Raw genomic sequence first — 25,072 nt, forward strand, 5'->3', positions numbered from 1 at the left:
AGCTCCATTTATTGCATAGAGTTTCATACTAATATACACTAGAGGGAAATCTATCGCTGCAATCGTGGTCTATCGTGGGCGCCACCGTTGCAGTTAGCGACGTTATTTGCCTACTTGGCTTGGCTAGCCACATGGCTTTTTTTTTTTTGTCTTGATGATAAAGTCAACAAAAAAGGGAAACATATTTTGTTGTTCATCTTGCATGAAGCTTCGCTCCTTGACAAATAAAGCTTTTTGGAGCTTATATTTTATGATAACAACACGAATTTGAATAATCTTTTACATTAATGTCGTTGCTTTTATGCAGCCAGAGGCAACTTTTCAGCCTATTTATGAGTCCTGCCAAGGACAAGTGGAACGTGCCTCCGCGGTACATGACGGAGCACTCGCCGAAGCGCGGCTCCCCTAGACAGTGGCGATAGATTTCCCTCTAGTACATATTAGTGTGAAACTCTATGATTTATTGACACTCCTCGTGCCAATGATGTTTGCGATGGTGATGACGTTTGTCGTCATCATCGTCATCTTTTCATTGTCATCGTCGCCGTCATAGTCGCCGTCATTAACAGCTGCGAAATTCCATAAACTACTTAGACTGGCGGCGGTCCAACAAAACATTAATTTTCTTGTTTATAAATATACAGTTACTCGCCGCTTTTACAGGCTACAGTTGGCGGGAGTCGGTCTATTGTGATCACTTCTAGAATCGCACACAACGCACTACTCGATTATTGCTCGCCCGAACTTTAGCTTAGGTCAGAAGCGGAACTGTAGCGAGAATTTCCTTCGTTAGTTAGTAGGTAGAATGAGGCTAGTGAGCCAGTTTCAAATAATGAGGCAGTGATCGTAGAAAAAACAAGTTACTGCAAATTTAATGAGAGCATAATTTAAAGGCAAGAAGCTGATATAAGGTTGAACCCTCTTTCCCACCCTCCTTCAAGGTACCCTGCAACACTTTGGATAAGCGCTTTCGCTCTTTTCCTCGCGTCTGGAACCACTGCGAAAGCTATAGTTATCGCCAGCACGGAGCGGCACTGCGTGATTTGCTTGTCACACCAGATACGCCTTCCGTTTCTGCTTTGTTTTTTTCGCTTTTTTGATGTTGCTATCAAACAGCGTTCATTAGTGCAACTGCAGTTGGTGCAACTGCAATTGGTGCAGTTGCAGGAAAACCGGCCAACGGCAGCTACACGGCCTTACTGACGTAATTCAGGTTGTCGAAGAATGTGAAGACCGGGAAAGAGAGAAAAATCTTTTGAGCGAGTTTCCGAGTTGTCTGGCGGGTATAGAGAAGTTATTTTTGGCTGAGGTACTTTGCGACCCCCTAATCTAAGTACTGGGTGTGTTGGGTGACTACGTTCTGCAAGCATTTAAGATTTCAAAAAAAAAAGTTGCAAAAAGAGTTGCAGGGTCCTTTTCGTCCGTTGCCGCAGTCTTAATTAAATGGCCTGCTTGATTTCAACACTTTTTTGGTTTCCCATTCGGTTTCGCTTAACAGTTTTGGTTATGGGGCCTAATAAACAGCTTCACCTGTGGCCCTCACCAACGCCCCACACCGTTCTGTTTATGCTGAGTTAACAGTTTAGTCCTCAGGGAGTAAGGTTCTCCTTCCTCGCAGTCAAAACACGCCGTCGCAGTCCAGCGCGCAAATAGGCTCTCGCGTGTCTCCGATGTTTTGCCCTGCTATGTTCGCGGTTGCACGCGAGGAAGGCAACGTGACGACACAGGGAAAGGAGACGACCACATGCTCAGGGGCGTTCGAACTGGTTTTCCGCTGCTTCTGCTGACGGCAGCACCGGTGGTCGCTGAGCTGCTATTTGAGCGGACCAAGCCAGACGGCAGCCAGTGGAGCACGCGACAACTCGTCGCTCGTACAAGGAAAAGGCCGCACACGACGCCCCGAGCAGGACAAGAAGCACGCTGAGAAAGGTACGTGCACAACTGCCGCAATTTTATGATTCCTAACACGATTTGTTACACATGTAATGAACGCACATTGAAATAGAAAGGTAGGAGCATTAATGCACAACGTATGTCGATTAGCGACTGCAAACTCGCAAAGGAAAAAAAAACGGTGCTAGGTTTCGCGCCTACCACGTCAGTGGGGCCAGGACTAGGAACCGGAAGCGATCATGTCAGAGAAAGGCAGAAGAAATTCATGCAGTGTTTCCGCAGGTTAACAGGTGCTGGACTAATCGAGTGTGGTGCAACCGTTCATGGCAGTAATTTTTCTTCGAGATCAATTGTTGGAAAATACGGCGGTCTTAGCAGTCGACGACAGACAGAATTGATTTTGACTGAAGAGATGTACATACGCCGAATGACACAGTGGATAGTAGCGACCCAGAATTTCTCATGGTATGTTTAAAAGAAGCGAAACGTCCACATATTATGTTCATTCAGATATGACAAAATAGTTAAAAGGGGGGTTGATACCACCCGTAATAATACGCAGACAGAGAATGTTTATGGAAAAGTCAGATGATTATTACTATGATGAAGTCGATGATGATGGCTTCGTTAAGTTAGACGGTGCACGTTCACGTGTAGCGGTGTGCATCCTGCGTCAGGAGCTGACGTTGAACAAGTTTTGTGTACTTCACTTGCCCAGGTCGTAGAAAACGCCCGAACGCAGCACTCTGAGGCACAGGGCTCCATTCTGCGAGACCCCCAGATCTGAAGCGCTGGATATGGGAGCCCCAGCACCGGTCGCTTCTTGTATTTTAGCGCGAAACGGGTGGAGTGTTGTAGCTTTTAAAACTTTTTCCGGATGCCCCAGGGCAATCTCTCGCAAAAAAAGCATTCGTAGAGCTTGCTGGGGTCCAGTAGAAGTGGCAGAACATGGTAGCGTGCTTTCGATTTGGTGGCAGCATAGAAAGTTGGGCTAGTTGGTGGTGCATTTCACCATTAGCTTTTGCAGAGCAGTTCCAATTGATGATTGTGTTTACAAAATGCGCCCGAGTTCATTTTTCTGTCTTTTTTTTATTTCGTTTGTTCCTGTGCAGCGGATTTGGATTTTCTTTTTGCTTTTTTTTTTCTGGATCCTACACCAGCTAGTATATTCAAAGGCGGCGTGACCTTAAGAGTTCACAATTAACTTAATTGTTCTCATGTTTTTGCTCTTTATTTTTCTTGCTGAATTTTCAAAGGAGCAGCAAAAGAAGAAGACGTATGGTTTTGTGCTATCGGCTCTTCGTTCCGATGCAGCAAAACAGTCAATTGAACTCAATCTTTTGAACATGCTCCCCAGGCGGCTGCACTGGACCATGGCCCACCCGGGATATTTGGCATTCTTTGCTACCTTGTTTTGCGGTAAGAAAACGTTCTTACTTCCAAAAGTAAAATTTATTTTTCCAGAAAGAATTTTTATTACATAAAAGGAATACAAACATGTTAGTATGCAGACGAGGGTCCCCAAGTCAACCGACGGTAAGGGAACCCTCAAATATGAATACATCAAATGATTTGCATAGAAGCCACAAATGGGCGTAAGAGCCCAGCAAATGAATACGCCGTATAAAACACACAAGAAATTAGCATTTTATGTACATACACTATTAGACCTACATATCTTGTAGCTTTTATAGTAAATATCTATTATGAAAAGTGGTACACTCAATTCGTGAATAACACAAAGGAAGCAAAGGCACAAACCCAAGGGCAAACTTGGGGGCAACACAAGAAGGAAGAACAGAGAACAAGATCCTAATTACAGCAAAAGAAGTCCTCCAAGTTTTTTGAAAGCAAGCAAGGTATGGTGATTTGACATCCATAGGCAAAATATTCCAAAATTTAACAGCTGTAAATCAAGTAGTTTTCTTACCGTAACTAGTGTGAACAGGTGGCAGTAAGAAATTGTTATTACTTGAAAACCTGGTTACACCTTTAACTGCGTAAAACAGCAACATCAAAGTGATCATTATAGAGGTTACAGTGCAACAATTTGTAAAAAAGAATTACTAGATTATATTAAAACAGTCCAATGGATAGTATATTATTCTGATGTAGAAGTAGTGAGGCGAAGGAACGACATGAAATAAATGTTATAATGCGAAAACCCTGGTTTTGAATATTTTCAACCGATTAAACGTGAGAGTGTTACGTGTTGCCTCATGAAACAATACCACAGTGAAAATGGTTATGAACGAAAGCAAAATATAAAGTCGACAGGGCACGATAAGTGAAAAAGCACCGAGCGTTGATAAAAGCTCGTATCCAAAAGCTGTTTTTTTGCTTGAGATGGGGAAAATGAGAACTAAATGTAAGATGCAGGTCGAGGTGAACGCCCAGAAATATAACCTGGTAGCAAGATGTGAATAAATGAGCCACAAGATGTAATTCGGGAAGAAAACTGATGGGTTTCTGATTATTTATTTATTTATTTATTTATTTATTTATTTATTTATTTATTTATTTATTTATTTATTTATTTATTTATTTATTTATTTATACAATACTGCAGGCCACAAATGGGCCCAAGCAGGAGTGGGGGTGTTACAGTGCCGTTAGACCAATTATACAATATTTAGTGAGGTAAAAACAATAAACAGGACAGTACAAAATTATTTGAAAAACACTGTGAATTATTAATACAAAATTTACAAGTCAAACATTTGATCAATAGATTTCAGCACATTATCCGATGAAAGACTTAAAGACGACAAATTTTGTTTTATCCGGGGTTAAAAACTAAATAGTTTTGCGGCACCATTTTACAACGTTGTTAAGTACTGCATTCAACTTTGAAGTAAGGAAAATTATTGATTTATTAGATAAAACAAATGGTTATATCACCCGCATACAAGACGCAGTGAGAGAAAGCATACAATACGGAAGATCGTTTATATATAAGGAAAGGGCCTGGAATAGATTTTGCGGTACACCTTGGTTAGATGCTCTTGTTTCAGAAAGAGCGTCAGCCACGTATACGGTATATTGTCTGTTAAGTAAGGCGTTTTTGAAAAATGTTAGTGGCGGACCGGTTATGCCATAAGCTTCTCACTTTTTAAGCAAGATATTATGATTAACCGTATCAAACGCGTTGCTAAAATCCAGAAAGACTGAATTCACCAAATTCCTAGCGTCAATTGATTTTTTAATCAAGTCTGTTAGTGAAAGCAATGCTAGGTTGGTGGAACGTCCAGACCAGAAACCGAATTGATCTGGATTCAGCAGATTACATTTATTGACGTAGTTGTTCAGACCTTTGGAAAACATCTGTTCAATTAGCTTACTAGGCAAGAGAGAATGGAATTTGGGCGGTAATTAAATACTAATAGCCGATCGCCCTTTTTGAAAACAGGTATTATTCTAGCTTTCTTTTGAAAAGATGGAAAAGTAGCAGACCCAAAGACAAGATTTGTTACATGACTAAGTGTATTTATGATTAAATCAAGACCTAAAGACAAGATTTGTTCCATGATTAAGTGTATTTATGATTAAATCAGCAACTACCTTCGAATGGCGAATAAAAATTTTATCTAGGCCTTGGCTCGTATTTTTCAGCGTGCCAAGCGTAGCGAGCACTTCTTCTGGTGTGACCGGGAATAAAAGGGAAGATTGGGAAGTACGGGGCAAACCAAGTTGCGTATTCAAAGGCTGAGGGGTATTCTTATAAAAGGACAAAAATATTTGCAAAAGGCACCACCAATGGGAAGTGGTTCCTTCAGGTTTACTCCGTTGTGTGTTATTTTTGGTATAGAGGCATTAGCTGCAGTTGTATTAAGGATGCTATTCAAAAGATTCCATGTTTTGGGGGGTTGTTCTGCTGTTTAGCAAATTCATTTTCATTGACTCGCTCTACCACCTGTCTTTCGGGAAAAACTCACTAGACACGTACACGCCTTTTAATCTGAGCTTTCACGTGCTGCAGTTTCTGTGAGCCCCACCGCAGCATAGCGGCTGCCAACTTCAGCAATGTCGTACAACTGCGAGATTTCAACCAGCGCCCTAGATGAGACGTATGCGGTAAAAGCACGCCCAATAACTTATTTTTGCCTCGCTGGTTTTAGAGCACGTGAATGAAAAGCTCCACAAAGCCGACCATGAATACTGCTAAAGCTTTGCAGCTTGCCTTGGCATGCAGGCCTTTTAATTCGTGGTTTGTTGCCTCTTACCGTAGTTTCTTTTGTAATGTCTGAAGAAATAACCCCTTCTGCAGCTCCGTTGACAACTTGCGATTATACACGCCAAGGATGGTATCTGCGTTTACCAAGCGGATGCTCGTGATACCCGACCTCGACTAAATCATACTAGACATCCGGTGGCATTTCCGGTCGTAACGTCAGCCGGCTAGACAGTTATCTACACCAGGCTTTCCGCTGTAAGCGGATTCGTCAGCGGGAACAGAGAAGTGTGTTAGTTGAACGATGAGGCAGAGCAGTGAAACACCGCTAATGCTCGCCCATTTAAACGGTAGCTGTGCGATTATCACTATAAGCTCTTGTATTGCGAATAGAAGTTTAATGCTAAGTGCGTACTTTCTCCCGTACGTTCTTTCTGCCGTGCGTAGGTCCCCCCCCCCCCTTGTTTCTTTTATTTGTCTTATTTTTCTGTTAGATGTTTAAGCTGAATGAATCAGTATAACTAGTATTTATTGTGCACATACCATACTTATGAGGGAGCAGTAAAAGTTCAGATCTCTTCAATAAGAACTCTGTCGATACCTTTGAAAATGCAACTGTCTACTTTTGACTTCGCAATTGGATATTTATACGCAAAGCAGCCTTATCATTAGGACCCCATTCCACTAGTATTTTAACTCGAAGCTTTCTGTGACTCACTTGCGCCGCAAATTGTAACACCAAAACGCACTGCAGGAAAGCGAACTTTACACAATGGGGTTTTTTTAAGATCACATGATAATGATGGTAAGTATGGCGATTATGATGATGATGATGATGACGATGATAAAATGCGGAGCGCCTAAAGAAACAAAAACGCTTCCCGCTTTCGGAATCGAACAGGGGTCCCTCACGTTATGAAGCCGACGTCTTTTTGATTGCGCCCTTTCGACACGGTCAGAGCTGTTTGGAATTTTGGACTTTGACTTTCACTCAGGCTTCATGGGAGAAAGCTCCGCCGTTTAACCATGTTTCTCTTGGGAAAAGGACTTTGATTTTTTTCACAATTCAGAACCAACCCAGACAATGTATAAAAGCAAGTTGGCCTATATCGGTGGAGTAGAATGTTATGATTCGTGAACAAACGTGTACCACTCGCAGTAGTAGAAGTTGCTTATTATCGTAAAAAAATGTCAGAAGTGTAAAAGCAAGTATTGCCACTCTATACACTTTTCCGCACTACATTTTGGAAAATCACGAAGCTGCAATGATAAAGCGTGGGATAGGTGGAGCTTGTGTTTTTCTGATACAAATACAGAAACAGCGGGGCCGTGTAAACTGCAATAAATGAATGCGAGAACGTTTGCTCGGGTTGGGCTCTTTAAAAGATACGAAGCTACAGTAGCAAACAAAAATGTGATGCTCCAGCACAGGCGGTTTAATTTTTCTTTCTGTTTTGATCTTGCTGAATTGTCCCACCATGCGCACAAGCGTTATCAAAACATGCATGCATGCTTGTGAACGCGAGAGCCTATCGCACCTACTGACTGCTCGTGCGTATATATATGCAACAGGCAGTAGCAAAATTAGAAATGACTGGCGTAATCAGCTTGAAACAGATGACTGTCAACTGCATTTACCGAATTGCTCGGGTATTATTTATGCCTGCTCCCAGGCAGCTAGCCCTTCCTTAGAAATGAGACATAGTTGGGGCGGTACCCGATGACTTTGGGAATCCTCGATTAGCAGTCCCGGACCGTGCGCCTACTGCCCGGGACGCCATCCGGCGCTTTATTTTCCCATATTCTTGTCCTTTGTAGATTCATGTGTTGTCTATATCTGTAGTGTTTCTCTGTAATGTTAATTTTCTCAATATGTAACTCTCTCTCCTTTTTTTTTCTCTTATTCCCCTTTTTCCTTTTTTTTCTCTTTTGTGTTTTATATTTACCCTTGTGCGTGTTACATACATTGTAATGTCAACCTTCTCCCCTATCCTCCTATTCCTATGTATTCTTTCCTCCCTATCCTCCCCCTCCCCCCCTACACCAGCAGGCGTTCCGGTGTCCGCCCCCTAGGCGAGACAATTTACGCCTGTTGGTGGATTTTCCTTTTCCTAAGAACAATAAATACATACATACTACGAAGCCTCCAGTCCGAGGGCAGTCGTCGGACTGCCCGCGAACTATCCAGGACTGGTTAATCGAACATTTAAAGACCGCTTTTGCCTGGGCGCCGCCATACAAAGCTAGCGTCAAAAATAAACCCTGCCTGATTGGCTGCCACTCTTTGCGACGAAAGTGAATGGCAATGAGAGAGAGAGAGAGAGAGAGAGAGAGAGAGAGAGAGAGAGAGAGAGAGAGAGAGAGAGAGAGAGAGAGAGAGAGAGAGAGAGAATCACTTTATTGAGCGTTCTGTTTGGTCTAAGGGTCTGTAGTGGCCCCCAGCTTGAGCCGAGTGGCGACTTCGGTAGCTGTGTTGACCACAGCGGTTTGCACCTCTTGGTCTGAGCTCCCCAGCACCTTCTCCCACTTCTCTTCACAAGTAATTGAAGGAAACGGGTCTTTAGGACATCCCCACAGCTTGTGAGGAAGGGTGGCGAGGGCACCACATTCAGGGCATTCTGGGGAGGGGTATATAGAAGGGTGAATGAGGCTCAGTTTTGCGGGATTAGGAAAAGTGTTCGTCTGCAGGAGACGCCACGCGTGTTCTTGAGAAAGGTCGAGTTGAACATGGGCGGGAAGGTATCTACGGCGGGAGTGGCGGTAATGGGTAGTAATTTCTTTGTACGTGTCTAGTCGGTCCCTGGCAGATCTGGCCCCGTGGTAGGGAACGTGACTGGCCCCGGCTCGGATCGTAAGCCCTCGAGCCGTATTGTGGGCAGCCTCATTTCCCTCGAGACCAGCGTGTGCCGGAGTCCAGATAATCTCTACTGGGGAACTGGGTGGATTTTGTTGCAGAATTTTGAAGGCCAGCGTTGATATTAGGCCGCTAGCGAAATTTTGAACGGCCGTTTTAGAATCAGAGATTATGATTGATGGGGTCGGCCTCATTGAGAGTGCGAACGCAAGGGTCGCCTCTTCCGCCGTGGCTGGGTGGGGAGAGTTAACGGTCAGGGAGGTGAGTGGGGGGTTATCGGGGTCATTAATTATGGTGATGGCGTAGGCATTGTAGTGTCTATATTCGGCAGCATCCACATATACTACATCTGGTCGTACCTGGAGACGTTTGCGTAGAGCTCGTACCCTTTGTTCTCTACGACCCGCGTTGTGAGTACGATGCATGTTGCGGGGGATCGGTCTAATGGTGAGATTAGAATGAATGTCGCTAGAGAGTGGAGATTTCGCTTCAAGGTCGTCGAGAGTGGTTATTCCTAATTGTTTGAGAATGTGATGCCCAGTGAGAGTTTTCGACAGGCGGACCACCTGATTGGATAAATGGGCTTCGATGAGCTCCTCTGCCGTGTTATGTATCCCAAGTCCCTCGAGTCTGGCAGTAGACGTATTAAGAGGGAGGTGAAGGGTAGCTTTGTATGCCCGGCGGATGAGGCGATTGACTTTATCTAATTCACTTTTACTGGGGTTCAAGTAGGGGAGTGAGTAAGTGATCCTACTGATAACAAATGCCTAGATCAGTCGGATCCTCTCCGCCTCCTTGAGCCCCTTGCGACGATTCGATATTCGCCTAATGAGCCCAGTAGTTTGGGTGACATGCTGTTCCAATTTATAGAGAAATTGTGTGTTGGCCCGATTTCGCTGAATTTTCATTCCCAATATTTTCAGGACAGGGACCTCTGGGATCGGCTTGTTAGCTATCTGAATTTTAATGTCTGGAGAAACTTTACCATTTCTTTTTGGGGGTAATAGGAGCAGTTCTGACTTATTAGGGGAGCAGGAAAGCCCTGAACGTCCAGCTTCCTAGACTACGACCTGAGCACCTGCCTGCAGAATCTCCTCTATGTGCGAATCACTGCCGCCCGTGACCCTTAAGGTGATGTCATCGGCGTATAGGCTTGTTCTAATCGATGGGAATGTTTAAAATGGCTAGGTTGAATAGTAGAGGAGAGAGCACCGCTCCTTGGGGGGTTACTTTGGATGGAAGTTCAACCGCGTCAGAGGTAATTCCCCCTATTTGGATAATTGCAGTTCGACCAGACAGAAAGCTGCGTATGTAGTTATACGTGCGGGCTCCCGGATTTATAGACTGCAGTCCGTTCATTATTGCTTCGTGGGATACATTGTCAAATGCCTTAGTCAGATCTAAGGCAAGGATAGCTGCCGTGTCCAGGTTATTTCGTGGTGTTATTATTTCTCGGGAAATTTGGAGGAGGACATCTTGTGAGGACAGGCCACACGGAACCCTATCATGGAGTGTGGGAGATACTGGGAGCCTCGAAGGTGGGAGACTAGCCGCGTGAGGATAATGTGTTCAAAGAGCTTCCCCAAACAGGATGTAAGAGAAATTGGTCGAAGATGTTCCAATGCCAATGGTTTTCCGGGTTTGGGGATAAATGTAATTTTAGCGTGTTTCCACGATTGCGGTAGGGAGCCTTGTTGCCAATAATGGTTAAAGAATCCTGTGAGAAAGGTGATAGAGTTGTCATCTAGATTCCTGAGCATTTTATTGGTTACTTGGTCTGGGCCTGGAGCTGACCATGGCCGAAGCTTTAGTAGGGCTCCTCTGACCTCTGACTCGGTTATATCGCCGTCCATAGTAGCGTTAGCTAATCCTGCGTATGGGGGAAGGGGAATGCAAGCGCCTTGGGGCAGGTAAATATCTTTGACTTTGTCAACAAGGTCCAAGTTCGAGCCTGGAAAATTTTGGATGATGCTTGTGAGGCGATGCACCTGTTCCGTTTTTGAGTTGTTCGGGTTCAAAAGATGCTTCAAAAGCTGCCAGGTGCGTCTCATGCTCAGGTTACCACGCATCTGTTCGTAGATTTGGCCCCATTGATCCTGGGAAAGTCGGAGAGTGTAATTTTCAATTTTATTCTTTAGATCTGCGAGTTTACGGCGTAGTTTGTGGTTGTGTTTAGCTCTCCTCCATCGTTTTCGTTTTTGAATGCTTTTTTATGCCTCCCACAGATGTTGTAGGTGCGGGTCTATGACTTCCGAAGGTATCTCTGGACACTCAGGAAGATGACAAAGATTAAGTAAAATTTAAAATTTGGCCCCAGCTAGTCACGGTAATTCGTGACATGCTCCACAGCCTCACGACAAAAAAGGAAATGATACGCGAGAGGAAAATTCCAGCAGTAATTATATCTTCCTAAGCAAACAAAACATGGTTGATAGTCGAACAAAAGCATAGAGAGCAGCGAAACGTATTACCTTTGTGTTGGAAACAAAAGTAATGCAGTCTTTAGTGCCCCTTCAAGACATTTATGAACGAGTTGAGATTACCCCGGTTGCATACTCATAGGCTTTTCACAATGCCTGCGCATAAACGTTTCTACATCTGACCCGACTCCGTAACGCGATGGTATAAGGCGTGGCGCTGCTTAAACGGTTGTCCCGAACACGTATCCAGGCCACAACGGCTGTTATTTTTTTCCGTAACGAAAGAAAATAGAAAATAAATAATCAGTTCAAAATATTCTTATTCCGTTATACGGTTCTGCCTTTTGCTTCGCTTGGAATCCACCTATCTACCCGCTCACACTGCCAAAATAATCTATATGCGGAAGGCAGAACACCCGAACTGCACCGGTCTACCCCACTCTCGTGGACTGATTTTTATTGTACGCGCCATGATAAACTTTTTTAACCTTATGGTGATGTTCTTATAATCCATTCTAATGTCACTTAAGGATTTAAAATGTTAAGCTTCAAAATGCGGTATGTAATTTCAAGGCGCACTTTTCACGCAATTTTTTGATATTTGGCTCAGCGAAGGCAACCTAACCGGCAGAATGCTTTTCATTACGGAGACGAAAGGTAAACTGCTGTCGGTTGCTTGGAAGGATTTCCGAAGCGCGCTCCCCGCTCGCTTTTTGTTTTTCTATCAGTTGTTTATCGTGGTCTGGCAGTGACTTGGGAATTATTGGCTTTTGGTAGCGCCGTACTGCTTCAGTTCTGCCGGCTCTTAATTTTCTGTTTCCAACCGGCATCCCGCACCTTGACGGTTATTCATCACCTTAATTGCAACTTGTACGGAAGCATATCAAAACCTTCGCTGTGGAGGTCATCAGTGAGACTTTCTAAGCGTTTAACAGAATCCTTGCAGAGTCCACCAGGAAACCTTAACTTACTAAGGCACTCATTTTACTTGTGTGGCTAACAAATTCGAGACTATAAAAAAACTTCAATCCACTTAACATAAATTAATGGTGTAACATAGCACTCTTGAAAAACCACTGCGTCCCACCGCAGTTGAGGAAAATCGCGGGTATTGTTGACCCCAATATTCCAAAGCACATCTTTTATACAAGTTAACCCTTCACCATTCATTATTCGCAAACCTTCAAGTTAATTAAGGCTATAATGAGTTTTATACCTAGCGTGCATCGCAGTGGAAGTAATGCATTGCTCCGCCTCCTTCCGTGGCTCAGATGCGTGCGCCGGGGAATAGCCCACGTACTAAGGACGAAGGCTTGGAACACAGCTGGGATCTTTTTCTGGAAATATTTCGCGAAACAATAATAAACCTAACGAAATAAAATAACCACAGACAAATTATGTTGTCTACGGGGCTGACAGGACAGACAGGAGTGGCAAAACCGATCGCGTCATCTGCTCCAAGTTCAGACGCCCGCGTCTTGCAGAATTCGGCATAGACACGCGGGGCCATCTCTGAGTTCATCTGGTAACAAATACTGAAAGCATAACACTATCAAATGTGGCAGCAGTAAAGGTATGTAAACTTTGTCTGTTCAGTTAACACTTGCGAAATCCTAGTTATAATAATTAAGTTCACAGTATTGCCAAGTTTATTGCTTTGAGCAGCCTTGCGCCCTACATGCCTGTAGGAGGAAGCCCCCAATTACTCTCTCCAGACGTGGCACCGTTGCACGCTATGTATGAAACGGAGTATAGGTAGTCCAGTAATTCAAAAGGATTCATGTTAAACGGAATAAGACCAACTACCCGCCGCGGTGGCTCAGTGGCTAAGGCGTTGCGCTGCTGAGCACGAGGTCGCGGGTTCGATTCCCGGCCGCGGCGGCCGCTTTTCTGATGGAGGCGAAAAGCAAAAACGCCCGTGTGTTCGCGATTTCGGCGCACGTTAAAGATCCCCAGGTGGTCAAAATTAATCCGGAGCCCTCCACTACGGCGCGCCTCATCGCCTGCGTTGCGTCGGCGCGTTAAACCCTACAGTCAGTCAGTCAGGAATAAGACCAACTACACTCGTGACAATGGTGATAAAAGTATAACGCGGCATTGCGACAAAGAAGGCATGCCCAATAATATTGCACAGCGCATCAGAAAACCATCTCACCAGGAGCCATTTGGAGACTGGTGCTGTGACTAGAAGGTAACAAAAGGTATTGAATCGAGCAATCACATGCTTCTTCCCTATTTTCAGTCTCGTGGGCAGCGCGTGTCCAAGACTCCAATGCATTCATGGACCAGGTGCTACTCCAGAAAATGCCGAGTCTTGTGCGGTCCAATTCCAGGCTGTACCCCAACGTAACGATTCCCGAATTCAAGTTCAAGGTAAGTGCGCTAGCGGCTTAGGGTGTTGTTATCTGGTAGGCTAAAATACACTTTTATAGTTCTTCCACAAGGGAAGCTTTTGTGAGTGCTGTACACATTGCTTTTTAATGTTTGTTTCACATCAAATGTTGGTGTAGATAAGAGACGTGTTGCCACTCTGCATATTCGGGATGCACATATCATAAATAATGCGTTAACCTGTCCGTGTTGCCGCAACGAGGAGCCACAGTCTCAGCATTCGCTCGAAATACTAAAAATAAGGCTACTGGGTTGTATATATAGCACCCCAGAAAATTACGCGCACGCGAAAGGTTAAGCGGTACAGCGCTGTTTAGCAACTGAAAGGTTATGGGGAAGAATAACTAATAGCCGTGCGCAAAAACCACGTCCTAGAATTCTGCCGAAACTTATTTAGAAAAAAACTGCGCTGCAGAAGGAAAAAGAATGCAGGTCTGGTATACGACCACAGTATATGATAACATCAGGTATCAGGGACCGCTACTCTAGCAATGCTCAAAATCTACCTACTGCGTGACGTACTTCTTCTGAAAGGAAGGTAGCGCTCAGGACTCCTTTTAAAGCGAATGCTTTATTAGTGGTACCGATGGCATACGGTCACAAAACTAATCTATTTCCCATAAACCGGTAAGTTAACCGAAAAGCTCTGATGAGATCTCTGTACGCACGGCGTGTTAGTGAAACCGGGCTTCCATTGCGTCAATACAGTTATTTGAAAATCGCGAAAAAGGAACGTCTCTAGATAAGACAATACACGTATCGATCATGAAGAACGAGTAAAACGGTATACCTTTATTTCATAAACTACGTATAGGTATGCATTAAGATCATTCATTGACGCGCTTACCTAATCTGCGAAAAATTGTGGCATGGGTTCGTTTTTCGTTTGCGATTTCTTTCTTAGAAGGTTCGACGATCGCTGAGACGCGCTTTAAAGGGACCCTGCAACACTCTTTGAACAGTGCAAGTAAACCTGTGCAACGTTTAGATTACACTGCCAGGAATACCTGAGCCAAATATTACACGTGCACGTGAAGCGGTGAGCGCGCAAATCGATGTGAAAGACGCGGAAAAACAAACCGCTCTCTCTTCAGTTGTCCTCATTATGCATGGCCCGAGGGACGTCACATAGGCCACGGCTGCCCGATCGGCTGTCACTGGTCAACTTCGCGGGTAGATTATCCCATTTCCGTCGTCGTCATCGCTGTGTACGAACCTCTTCTATGCCTGAACCTGTAGGCACAGTTTTGCCGTTTCTTTTGTGTTTTGAGTGCGCGCGGAGTTTTAGTGATGAGCTCAATACTTCCCTTTCAACGGGACCACTCGACTACAAACGTTTATTGCTTCAAAAACGCCCTACCAGCCCGAGCGCGCACTTGCGAGCAGGCACCCATGCCTGCTTTTTTGTGGCACCAGACCGGAAATAGGCCCCTCCGCGTTGCGGAGAAAAGGAGAAAAGTACCCGGCATGGGATATATCGAAGGCCGCCGAAGAGAACGCCGCGAGCCACCCCCCTCTCCGGGAGAGAGCGCGCAGCTTTCGTCGCGTTGCCCGCGGTCGAGTTGAGAGGGAACGATTATGCGCGATTTCTCATCGCGCGTAGTTTCGTTAATTGTGAACGGATTTTCATAATTCTTGCGGGAGGAGATTTCTGGGACAATAGACTTTATCCCAAAGTACATTACTAGTAGTCGATGGCAAGTGTTGCAGGGTCCCTTTAAGCAACGGCTGGACCCACTTTTAGCGAAGGTTTCGACGCACTTCTGACGCAGTTTTCATGTGAGAAAGCTTTTGCGCTACTCTCCATATTTTTTAGCAAAAAGTGGTAAAGCTTTTTTTTTCAGGTCAAACCCAGAAAGCGACTCGTTTCTTTTAGCGTCAATCTCACCTTTAAACTCAGCCAAGGTCAGGCCAGTGCCTCGTGCGGTTGCGTAGTGAAAGCGTCTAAGCGCTCGTCCGCTCCAAGGGGATGGGTGCGAGGAGGGGAGTAAGGGAAAAGAGTAATGACAAGAGTAAGGACAAGAGTCACCAGAAAAAGGTGTAACGACCACCCCTGGCATCCAAGTTCACTGTGCATTCGCGCCTACAGCGCTGACTGTGCCGAGCAGAGTCTTGCGGGGTGATTATGAGCGCGGTCACTTCGCGCTGTCGGCGCGAGAACAGAGCTATAGCCCGAAAAACGTATTTTAAGCACATTCAACCGCGGCAAATTCATACCTCCATTCTGTGTCGCCTCAATGTCGTGTTCTAAAAAGCTTCACTAATTATCCACCTGCACAGAATGAAGGGGCTCATGATATTTTTCGTCACTTTGTTTTCTGTGCCTCTGCACGCCTCTCATCTCTTGCAGTGCAGCAAGAATTTAGTCTGACAAATAAGGCGCACATGCGAAAAGGGACGTCTTTCCACTGTCTGCAAAATAAGAAAAAGCGAGTCTCATTTTTCTCTGCATTTCGTTTACTTCAAAGCAAGGGACACACACGCACGTACTTTTCACTCCATAGTGAGCTCGTCCCTCGGTAAGGAAATGGGGCAATATACTCAGCACTGTGCTAAAAGCTGGTCTAACGCGCTGATACGGAGGGCTCGCGATCGTCCGACGTTCTGCCAGGCAGTGTCTCATTTCAAAGCGCTCATTGGCCCCTTTGACATAGTGAAGACAGTGCGGTGATCAGCGAGGAGCCGTGGTTACGAGTGCTGAGTTATTTAACTTAGTACTTTAATTTTGTAGGTATGGATATAATGTGACTGGCAACTGTGATTTAAGTCAGCTGTCTTCCGCTGTAGACGCGGTTCGCACTTATTCCAGCATTGGTTTGCACACTTGTAGACAGCTGTAGGATTATATACCAAACTTACTACAATTGCAAACACCACAGGTCTGGCGTACTTCTCAAGGCCGAAGGTTTGCTAAGGTCTGATTTGTGAAAGTTCCGCAAGCAAAGCCGACTGTCGGTGACTGTTGGGACCGCAGGTGCAGAATACAGCCGTCACCAACCGGGATCTGAAGGCCAAGATGAAGGAGGGAGCTGTGCAGGGCTTCGAGAAAGGCGTCCGCCGCATTACGGACTGTAACGCGCCCGCACGCATCGCCGGGAACACGAGCATTTCGTGCGTCCTCGACTTCGGCGGAATATACACCACTTTCCTTGCTAAGGTACGTATATCCGTTCTGTGGTTCCTCCAGACGTACAGACGTAGAGCATGGAACCATGGTTTGAAGCGCAACGAAAAAACACGGAGAGAGAACACAGTAGACAGGACAGGCGCCAACTTCCAGCTACTTTATTTCACCACACATGCTTTTATATACCTGTAGAAATCGAGAGGGCGACGAGGAAGGGTGGTAACACATACACAGATGATAACAACGATTGAGATGTTCCCAGAACATTTTCGAGAAAGCCTGTTTCGCTACTGCACAGTGCAATCGAGGTATCGCTCACACATTCACTTGTTCTGTATCCTATATAGTATCAGCTATCTCCCCCGCCTCTCTGTTCGTGCTTTTGTTCAGTATTTTCACGTTGTTAAACCGTGGTTCACAACCGCAGGAATAAAAGCTCGTGTGTAGTAAAATGAAGTAGTGGTACGTTAGCGCCTGTCCTCTCTACTCTCTGTTCACCGTCTGTGTTTTAGGGGCGAAGCCGCTTAGGGGCTGGGGCTGTTGGCATCTGTCATCGTCGTCGTAATCGTCGTCTCATGTAGTCACGATACTAAACACCGGGAAAATCGTTTACGCCTCGTGCCAGAACTTAAGGCGTATTAAAAAACACCGGGACACTCGTTTACGCCTCACGCTAGAGAGCTTCGTGCTTCAATACAGCAAACATGTATACCCAACGCTTTCATCTCCGTTGGAAAAAACGCCAAGCCGCAAAAATGCACTTATACACTGCATGCTTCGCCCCTCCCCAAATTTCACGTCAGTGGAGTTGGCCCGGGATTTGTACTTTGTAAGAATACTCGCAGAGACTCCGAACATGATGGAACTTGTACGAACGTATAATGCGGAAACAGATAAAGGGGTCCTGCGCTGCCCAGGGGGTGCTGCGCCACTGACTTCCGGCGTAGTACTTCCGGGTGGTACAAAGCTGCGGGGGTCACACAGGATCCCCTGTTAACATAAGCAAAATGGGCTCAATGCTCGGGATTGTTTTTCGACATGGTCGCCAGCCCATCCCCGACGCGTCCCATCTCTTCCGTCGATCAACTTGGTGTTGGGGAAAAAAGTTTTGGAGCGCTGAATTCGTTTACAGCGTCGACAAAAGTGCTGGTACGGTGAAGGCGCTCTGCCACTCGCAAGTTCACCGATCTATGGTCGGATGAAGTGGGATTTGAAGTGAGAGCTTCTTGTTTAAACTAATACACTTGGTGACAAAGACCTTTTCCGTTTCGTGTGTATGGGAACTACTAACCAAAAAGCCGAACAGGAAGTTCTGCTCGGAACATGGAACGACCCCTTCAATTGGGCCACAAGTTCTAATGAACTGGAACATGTCTGTCTTGTACCTCCTGGTGTCTATTTTTGGAAACCATCGGTGATAAATTTCTTAGTGTTCCGCCGTTTCTTACAGTTAGCAACCACTTCCTGAATCACACCCGATAGCAGTTAAAGCGATTCATAACAATTTCTCTAGCAGGTCTCCACGTAACGGCAAAGAATTGTGAATTTCGTCATTAGGGGATGTGTCTCCTACGGAAGTATGTCGTTAGCGCCTTCTGGTAATTTGTAAAGTCCGAACATTTTGGGGAATTAGGGTATGGGCTAGTTTGTGCCGTTACATATTTGAGAAGTCGCGAATGTGAAAAAGCTTTCTTACCTGTGTCACCGCCTGTCCGAACACGTACCACCAAGTTTCGTTTAGTTATTTCCTGCCAACGTTGTTTGTCGGCGCTGGAAACGTGGTGCTTGTCCGCCTTCTTTACCGTTGGAAAAATGGCTGCTCTATTTTTGGCGGACATTATTTAAATATGCTTCAGCAGTGGGAAGAATCAATTTTGCCCATTGTGGAAAAAAAAAGGCGAGCAAGGTAGCGCTGCACTATAAGAAACATCTCCCCTAACGTGAAATCTGGCGAGGGGCGAAGCATGCAGAGTACAAGTTTATTCTGGGGCCTTGGTGTTTTTCCCACGGATATGAAACCATTGAGGGGGGGGGGGGGTAAAGGTATGCAGCTTTGCTGTAATAGTCTTGTGTCTTTGAAGCTCGAAGCGTTCTAATGCGGGGCGTTGGAAAACTAGTGTCCTGGTGTGTTCTTCTAGTACCCGTTTTTGTCCTTGGAGATGAAATGTTTTAGAGCGAGGCGTTGGAAAACGAGTGTGCCGGTGCTTTAGTATCGTGACTACATGAAACGATGACGACGACAGGAGGCGCCGACAGCCAGAAGCCAGAGCCCCTAAGGGGCGTAGCCCCTAAAAAACAATTTGTTGCAGCCATTGCGCTCGTTCACGCGCGTAATATCTGAGAGAGAAGAAGGAAGTTTCAGAGGAGAAGCAAAAGAGGAAACCGTGTATATTAACCGCTTTCTTTTCCAGTCCTCGCTCCCCTCAAATAAATTTCACGCACTTTTATCACCTTTCTTTTTCGGGAACACAATTTATATTTACGCGTTTTTCCTTGGCATTCAGTGGAACCTTCCTAATAATCAAGGCGTGAAGAGATTTAAGATTTAACACGGGTGCACGTGATTTAACCCGGGTGCACGCAGGAGGCGCTAGCACGATTAGTGTAAGACAAGGACTAGCTGCGCCCAGTTCCTGTTGTTTCAGTGGCTATTCGGTAGGTTGTTGGCGTCTCTTTGACTAGAGTATATGCCAACTTTCGTAATGCTCATTTTCGAAAACACGCTCCTTGGTCAAGCATTTGATGAACACGGATTGTCTTTGTGTAGCGTGGAAGACAGCTAGTCATTTACGTTATTGTGGGGAATACAAGCAGCGATTGATGAATCGCGACATACACAAAAAAGAATTTAAACTGCGTCACCTATTTAAGAAACGAGTTCGAGCCTTTCAGCGAGGAATGACGAATGTCATTTTTTTCTATCTGTGCTTGGATAGACCGCTGCTGGTTCAATATCAGGCCGGCGGCAACTGTTTTCACGACGGAGGTTCACCATCGAAAACGCAATTACATGCACGATGGCTGGACTGTCTGAAAAGCTGATATGGCCTAAATGATTCTAAACCTTTCTACTGCCGCATTCGTCATGCGAGAGACTAAATTGGTGGCGTTAAACAAAACATAGAAACTTCAGCGTCCTCAAACTAGTATGGGAGTACCAGAGGCAGTCATCATCGGAACTGTAAACTCGGGCATGGCTCTCCTCGCGTTTCCAACAATGCTTTTTCTAATTCTATTAAATTATAACCGCTATGTCTTTCGATCACGCAGACTGAGGGCGACGATCTGCTGGGACGGGAAAAGCGCGTTCCCGTCAACGTGACGGTGGTCGACACTACGGGGCGCTTCGAGGCGAGTGCGGCTCCTAATAAGGCCGCCATCGTGCGGACCTTCCACATCGAGAGGATCCGACTTCGCACTGTCTACGGAAGCAACCTGCACCTGAACGACGCCCGTCGGGCGGCGTTTCTGCAGAACATCGAGGATAAAGTGACCGCTGTCCTTTACGATACGCTCTACAACGACTACATGAACGTCTTGGGCCGTGCCGTTGAAGGAGTGCCCTTCCCGCGTCTGTGAACGCTCATGTTACAACACTAGCTGTGCCAACGCCTGATCTAACGGGCTACTCAACAATCAACCAATAGATCAAATGCCGCCTGAACGAATATTCTATGTTATTCAGTGTTCGCCTGTTGATATGAGCGAAACTGCCAGACAGGAGGAACAAGAACTTCATCTAGAACAATTTTACACAATGCTAGTGAATGGCATTATAATACGAGGAAATATACGAGAAATTTACGATGAAAATAAGCCAGCCGGTTGCAACGGCCGGGCCTTCTTAATTGAACCTACCTTGACCTGAATTGTGTAAGGTGTTTATATAACAATAAACGCGTTATTTTCTCCAGATGTTTCTTCTCTTGTCTCCAGCCAGCAGCCTGCTCAGTGCTTATATAGAAAGATGGGGCGAAGACAAGTGACGCCAGGTAACGGCTGTTTCCTTTGTACGAAGCCCCTTTTGATGAAACTGGTCATTTTTTTTCTTTTTTCGTGTAAGAACAATACAAGCTTTGCGAAAGCACGCCCTGGGCAAACCAGTGATTAAATTGCCCCTTACTAACGGCGCCTGATTTTGTGTTTCTCGACTGTGTTATTTGCTCCGCTGAACACAATTTTCGTTGTAACGAAGGATGCTGCGTGAAGCACGGAGCAGCATCCTCACATTTGATTTGTGAGCCATAATTTTCACCATTAAACCGCCCCAGTCATTCTCACGGCCTTTTACTGAAAAACAACGGGGTATCAATACACTTTACACTGAGACTGCAGATTTCTACTTTTGATCTTGGAAAGACTGATAATTTTGGCTTAAAAAGTAATGGTTGTCCGCGTTCATGCTGAGAATGGCTGTTCAAGGCTTCGTCTAAATCGCGGACGCTGTGAACCCTGCGATGCGATCAACGAAAAACAAAACGTAATGTGAGAAATGAAGCACTGTGTATTTTGAGTATTGCAAGTTTAAGGATGTCCAGGTAACTTTAGATTTCTGTAACCATTTTATGTGTCAAGAGCAGCTCGACAAGCACCGTAAGGGTTTTTGGCGTCCCTTTTTTGATGCCGTTTTCAGCACCAGGGAGCTATTCCACTCAAACAGCGCTTCCGTCATAGCAATGGGTATAAGGCCGAGGAATATACATAAAAAGAATCCCCAACTATGGTGGCCCTCTTAACCCATTTGACGCAGAACGCGAAGCAAAAACAACTGTTTCATCACATTCAATAACTAAAATGTGAGACCGTTGTTGTTATTTCCCAGACTTTTGCATTACTGATCAATAAAGGTCTAGTTACACTGTGGAAAGCATTGGTGAGAACGTGTAGTATGATCGTAAGTGACGGATGTATTCATGTGAACGCCAGAAACTCAATACTCTTGAACACGATCCGTACTGGACTGCGGAATGACACGCCATTGTTCCTCTGTAAAAGGGGGATCACGATTACGGTGCTCATTCCTGTGGATGACGCGTCATCGTCCCTCACGGGTAGAGAGATCTTCACGGGTAGAGAGAACGCTCCTGAATGTAGTGAAGGCTGTGTGTTGTTGTACTTTATTGAGAATTCATGCAAAGTAATAGTGCCTACTTACCCTTGGCAATTTGGACCATGCTCCACAAGGCTCTGGTGTGCTTTTTAGGTTGCGTGTAGCATCTGCACTGGCTTGTATCAAATATATACAATGCGCTTACAATGCGCCGTGTAGCATCTTCCTCTCATTTTGTCGCGTCCCCCATCATAAACATTGCGCACTAGGTGTCGTAATGTTGATCACGCTGGAATTGCGGGACCGAAGTCGGATGAAAGCCCCTGCGACGAGTGGGAACCTTGCGAACAGAAGGCGCTTCGCTCCCCTAGCTCTGGTTGGGTGAGGGTGGGGCATGCATTCGTGCACATGCGCGCAGGTATGTCTTGTAGGTATACTGCACTAAATTACGCACATGTTTCATGGCAAAGCTGGCAGGACAAAAGAATACATCCGAAAGAACATGCCAGATTGCCACGTGGTGCCATTGGGGCTTGAAGGAGAAAGCTGCCTACTTCAGTGAAAGGGTCCATCTTCATTTAGCCAAAAATGTGTGAAGAATCACTAACCGCCGGAAAAATGACTCTTCCACAAACATGGTGCCGGCCGAACTTGGTTCGACAGCGATGTGAAAACAATATGACTGCGAGATCAGATTCATTCTGACAGTTTAACTTCGCTATTTCGCTTTCATGAATCCGTTTTCTTGCCGAATTTGCTTCTCTCATTGGTGGTCCAAACGGGTAAAGTTGCTTTACTGAACGCGGTCGCATTATGCAAACTCCGTGAGCGTAACACTGGCGCAAGTGTGTTGAACGTTGAGGGTTTCGCAGGCTGTGGCATCTGCGACCCTTTCTTGCACAGACGTCATGCACACCGAGCAGGCACTCATAAATTTATAAACAGTTTCACAGCGCTCGATGCACTCAACGGGATAACCTATATATGAAACGGTTCGAGAGTCAGTAAATCTACTGTTCTGAACCTTTTAAAGAATGATCCAACCTTACCTCTGAAACATATTTTAATAGCTGCGACTAACGGCTAACCGGCTGCGACTAACCGGAGGTAATTCGCGACTGCGACTGCGACTAACCGGAGGTAATTCGCCCGGCTGCCGTGAGGCAGCCGGGCGAATTACCTCCGGCAAATTTTCACAGCAGTTTCCCCAGAAGCCGGCTGCCCTAAAATTCGCTGATTAATACTACCCCCAACGTACCCAAAAATAACATGACCTTTCCAAACCTATCATAACGTAACCTAACCGAACGTACCGTAACCTACCCAAATCCAACCAGGCTGCAAGAAAACTAACCCCCTTTTACGATTCAGTGCGCCGATGTGCTGCAAGCTTCGTGCAGCGCTCTTGTGCTATATGGCAGAGCCTACCAATTCCAATTCCATGTTCCCCCCTTCCCCGTCTCAAGAAAAAAAAAACAAAGAAAATGTGGGGAAGAGACTTGCTCCAGCTAGGCTATGGCAGGTTTAAAGCCAACATAAAATAAGCAAATAGGGCGAAAAGCCAACTAAACATTTTTTAAGAAAAAGCCAATTTGATGATTAAAAAAGATTCCCCGACGTACGTAACAGTATGTCACAGAATTGAGCGAGGTAATAATTTAGTGGCCGATGGCTCGGACGGGAGGAGCGACAAACAACTCCCCCTTACGTGCGAATTCGAGAATGTGGTTCGGACCTGCTAACCGGCGACAGGTCCACGCCTGATTGGCCGCTGGCGTGAGGCACGAGACGGGGCACGGGAAAACAGTTTCAAAACAACGGACATTTACTTCACATTCACAGGAAATTCGAAACAGACAGACAGGAGGGTTGACGAGTCAATACACACTGCAGTTGACACCCCGTTGGGGTCAGAGGTGCCAAGTCACCGACACGAATTACATTAATCACAATGAAAGAAAAGGTACACGCCGTTACGAGCCCGAGGAGAAGACGACAGTAAATGAAGGGGACAGTAGAGTATACAATAGGCGGGGTTGGAGGCTTCCCCTAACTACTAACAATAGGCCCGCTAGAAACACATACCGCGTGGTGCACTGAAGGAGGCGGATAAGCCCGTGCAGTCCGCTTAGGGAAATACAACACAGAAGATGAATAGGAAGAGTCCGAGGAAAGGTGGAGAAGGGGAGAACATCTTAGCTCCGGTCCGGCTGATGGTCTCGCCGGGGTGTCGGCTGTCTGATGGTCTCGCCAGGCTGTCGGTCGTCTGTGGTGCGCTCTCTCCGGCCATCAACAGATCGAGGTCGTGACGACACAGCCAAAAGTCACGTGATAAAGACAAATTCGTCACTTCCTGGGCTGTGGACCTTTTTTTTGTTGTTTTTACTTTTATCAGGAAGGCACTGCGCATCAACGTTACTGCGCACAGCACCGAAAAGCTATGCACTGCGGTAAGGTGTTTTTTATCACTATTGCGCAAAGTGCGCCCTTCTGCAGCGGTGGGTTCGCTTTGGCGTTTTGTTTGATGCCCGAGTTCCTGTCAACGTAGCCGCTGTGGACAGTGCTTACACGATTGTCAAGTGTTGCGTCGAGCTGTTGGTTGATGAACGCGTCGCGTATCTGCTGTAAGCGTGTTGCTCATAACAATAACAATACTATATTTCAACCCAGGAGGGCCCATAAAAAGTTTGGATGACCGATATCGTACTGCACCAAAACAAAACAAAAAAAAGTGTCGCGGCAGGGCGGTGAACTCGAGCATTCGTGTGTGATAGATTCATCAGACCTTGGGTACAGTTTTTGCCAGTAACGTTGCGAGAGGGGGGTTGTGGGTTCGAACCTCCTCCGAAAGTTTTCCGGGCAGCGCTTAAGCGAGAATTCGTGTTCCCTTGGGCAAAACTCCTGCCTTCCGATAGCCCATAACCCCTTCTGAAAAAAAATTATGGCTACGGCCCTGGTCTTTGCTGATGCTTGCTTGCAACTGCGTGCTTTAATTTTTATTGGTCTAAACGAACAGGCACGTGCGGAAGCGAGCCAATCTTTGCTTTCCACAGCACGAAGTCCTAGCTAGGCTAGGTGCAATGAGGTGCCAAAGACATTGTGGACACTGCGGACGAACGAAAAATGTTTTAATGTTGAGTTCATGCTTTTCAGTACTTGGTTGGGG

The 25,072-nt window shown here is 45.7% G+C and overlaps 1 protein-coding gene across 1 annotated transcript; it reads left to right on the top strand.

Annotated features, from left to right (window-relative positions):
- The first annotated feature begins 1,728 nt into the window (after positions 1-1,728).
- LOC144170059 (salivary anticoagulant protein P23-like) lies at positions 1,729-20,526 on the top strand. The gene is made up of 5 exons (XM_077699587.1): positions 1,729-1,929; positions 3,251-3,312; positions 13,581-13,711; positions 16,704-16,886; positions 20,127-20,526. Exons 2-5 carry the CDS (start codon positions 3,267-3,269, stop codon positions 20,433-20,435), a joined length of 669 nt encoding a protein of 222 aa, XP_077555713.1. The 5' UTR covers positions 1,729-1,929; positions 3,251-3,266; the 3' UTR covers positions 20,436-20,526.
- The last annotated feature ends 4,546 nt before the right edge of the window (positions 20,527-25,072 follow it).

The sequence above is a fragment of the Haemaphysalis longicornis genome, unplaced genomic scaffold (genome assembly GCF_048455015.1).
Source record: "Haemaphysalis longicornis isolate Haplotype H1 unplaced genomic scaffold, Haemaphysalis longicornis Haplotype H1 scaffold_2, whole genome shotgun sequence".
NCBI lineage: Eukaryota > Metazoa > Arthropoda > Arachnida > Ixodida > Ixodidae > Haemaphysalis > Haemaphysalis longicornis.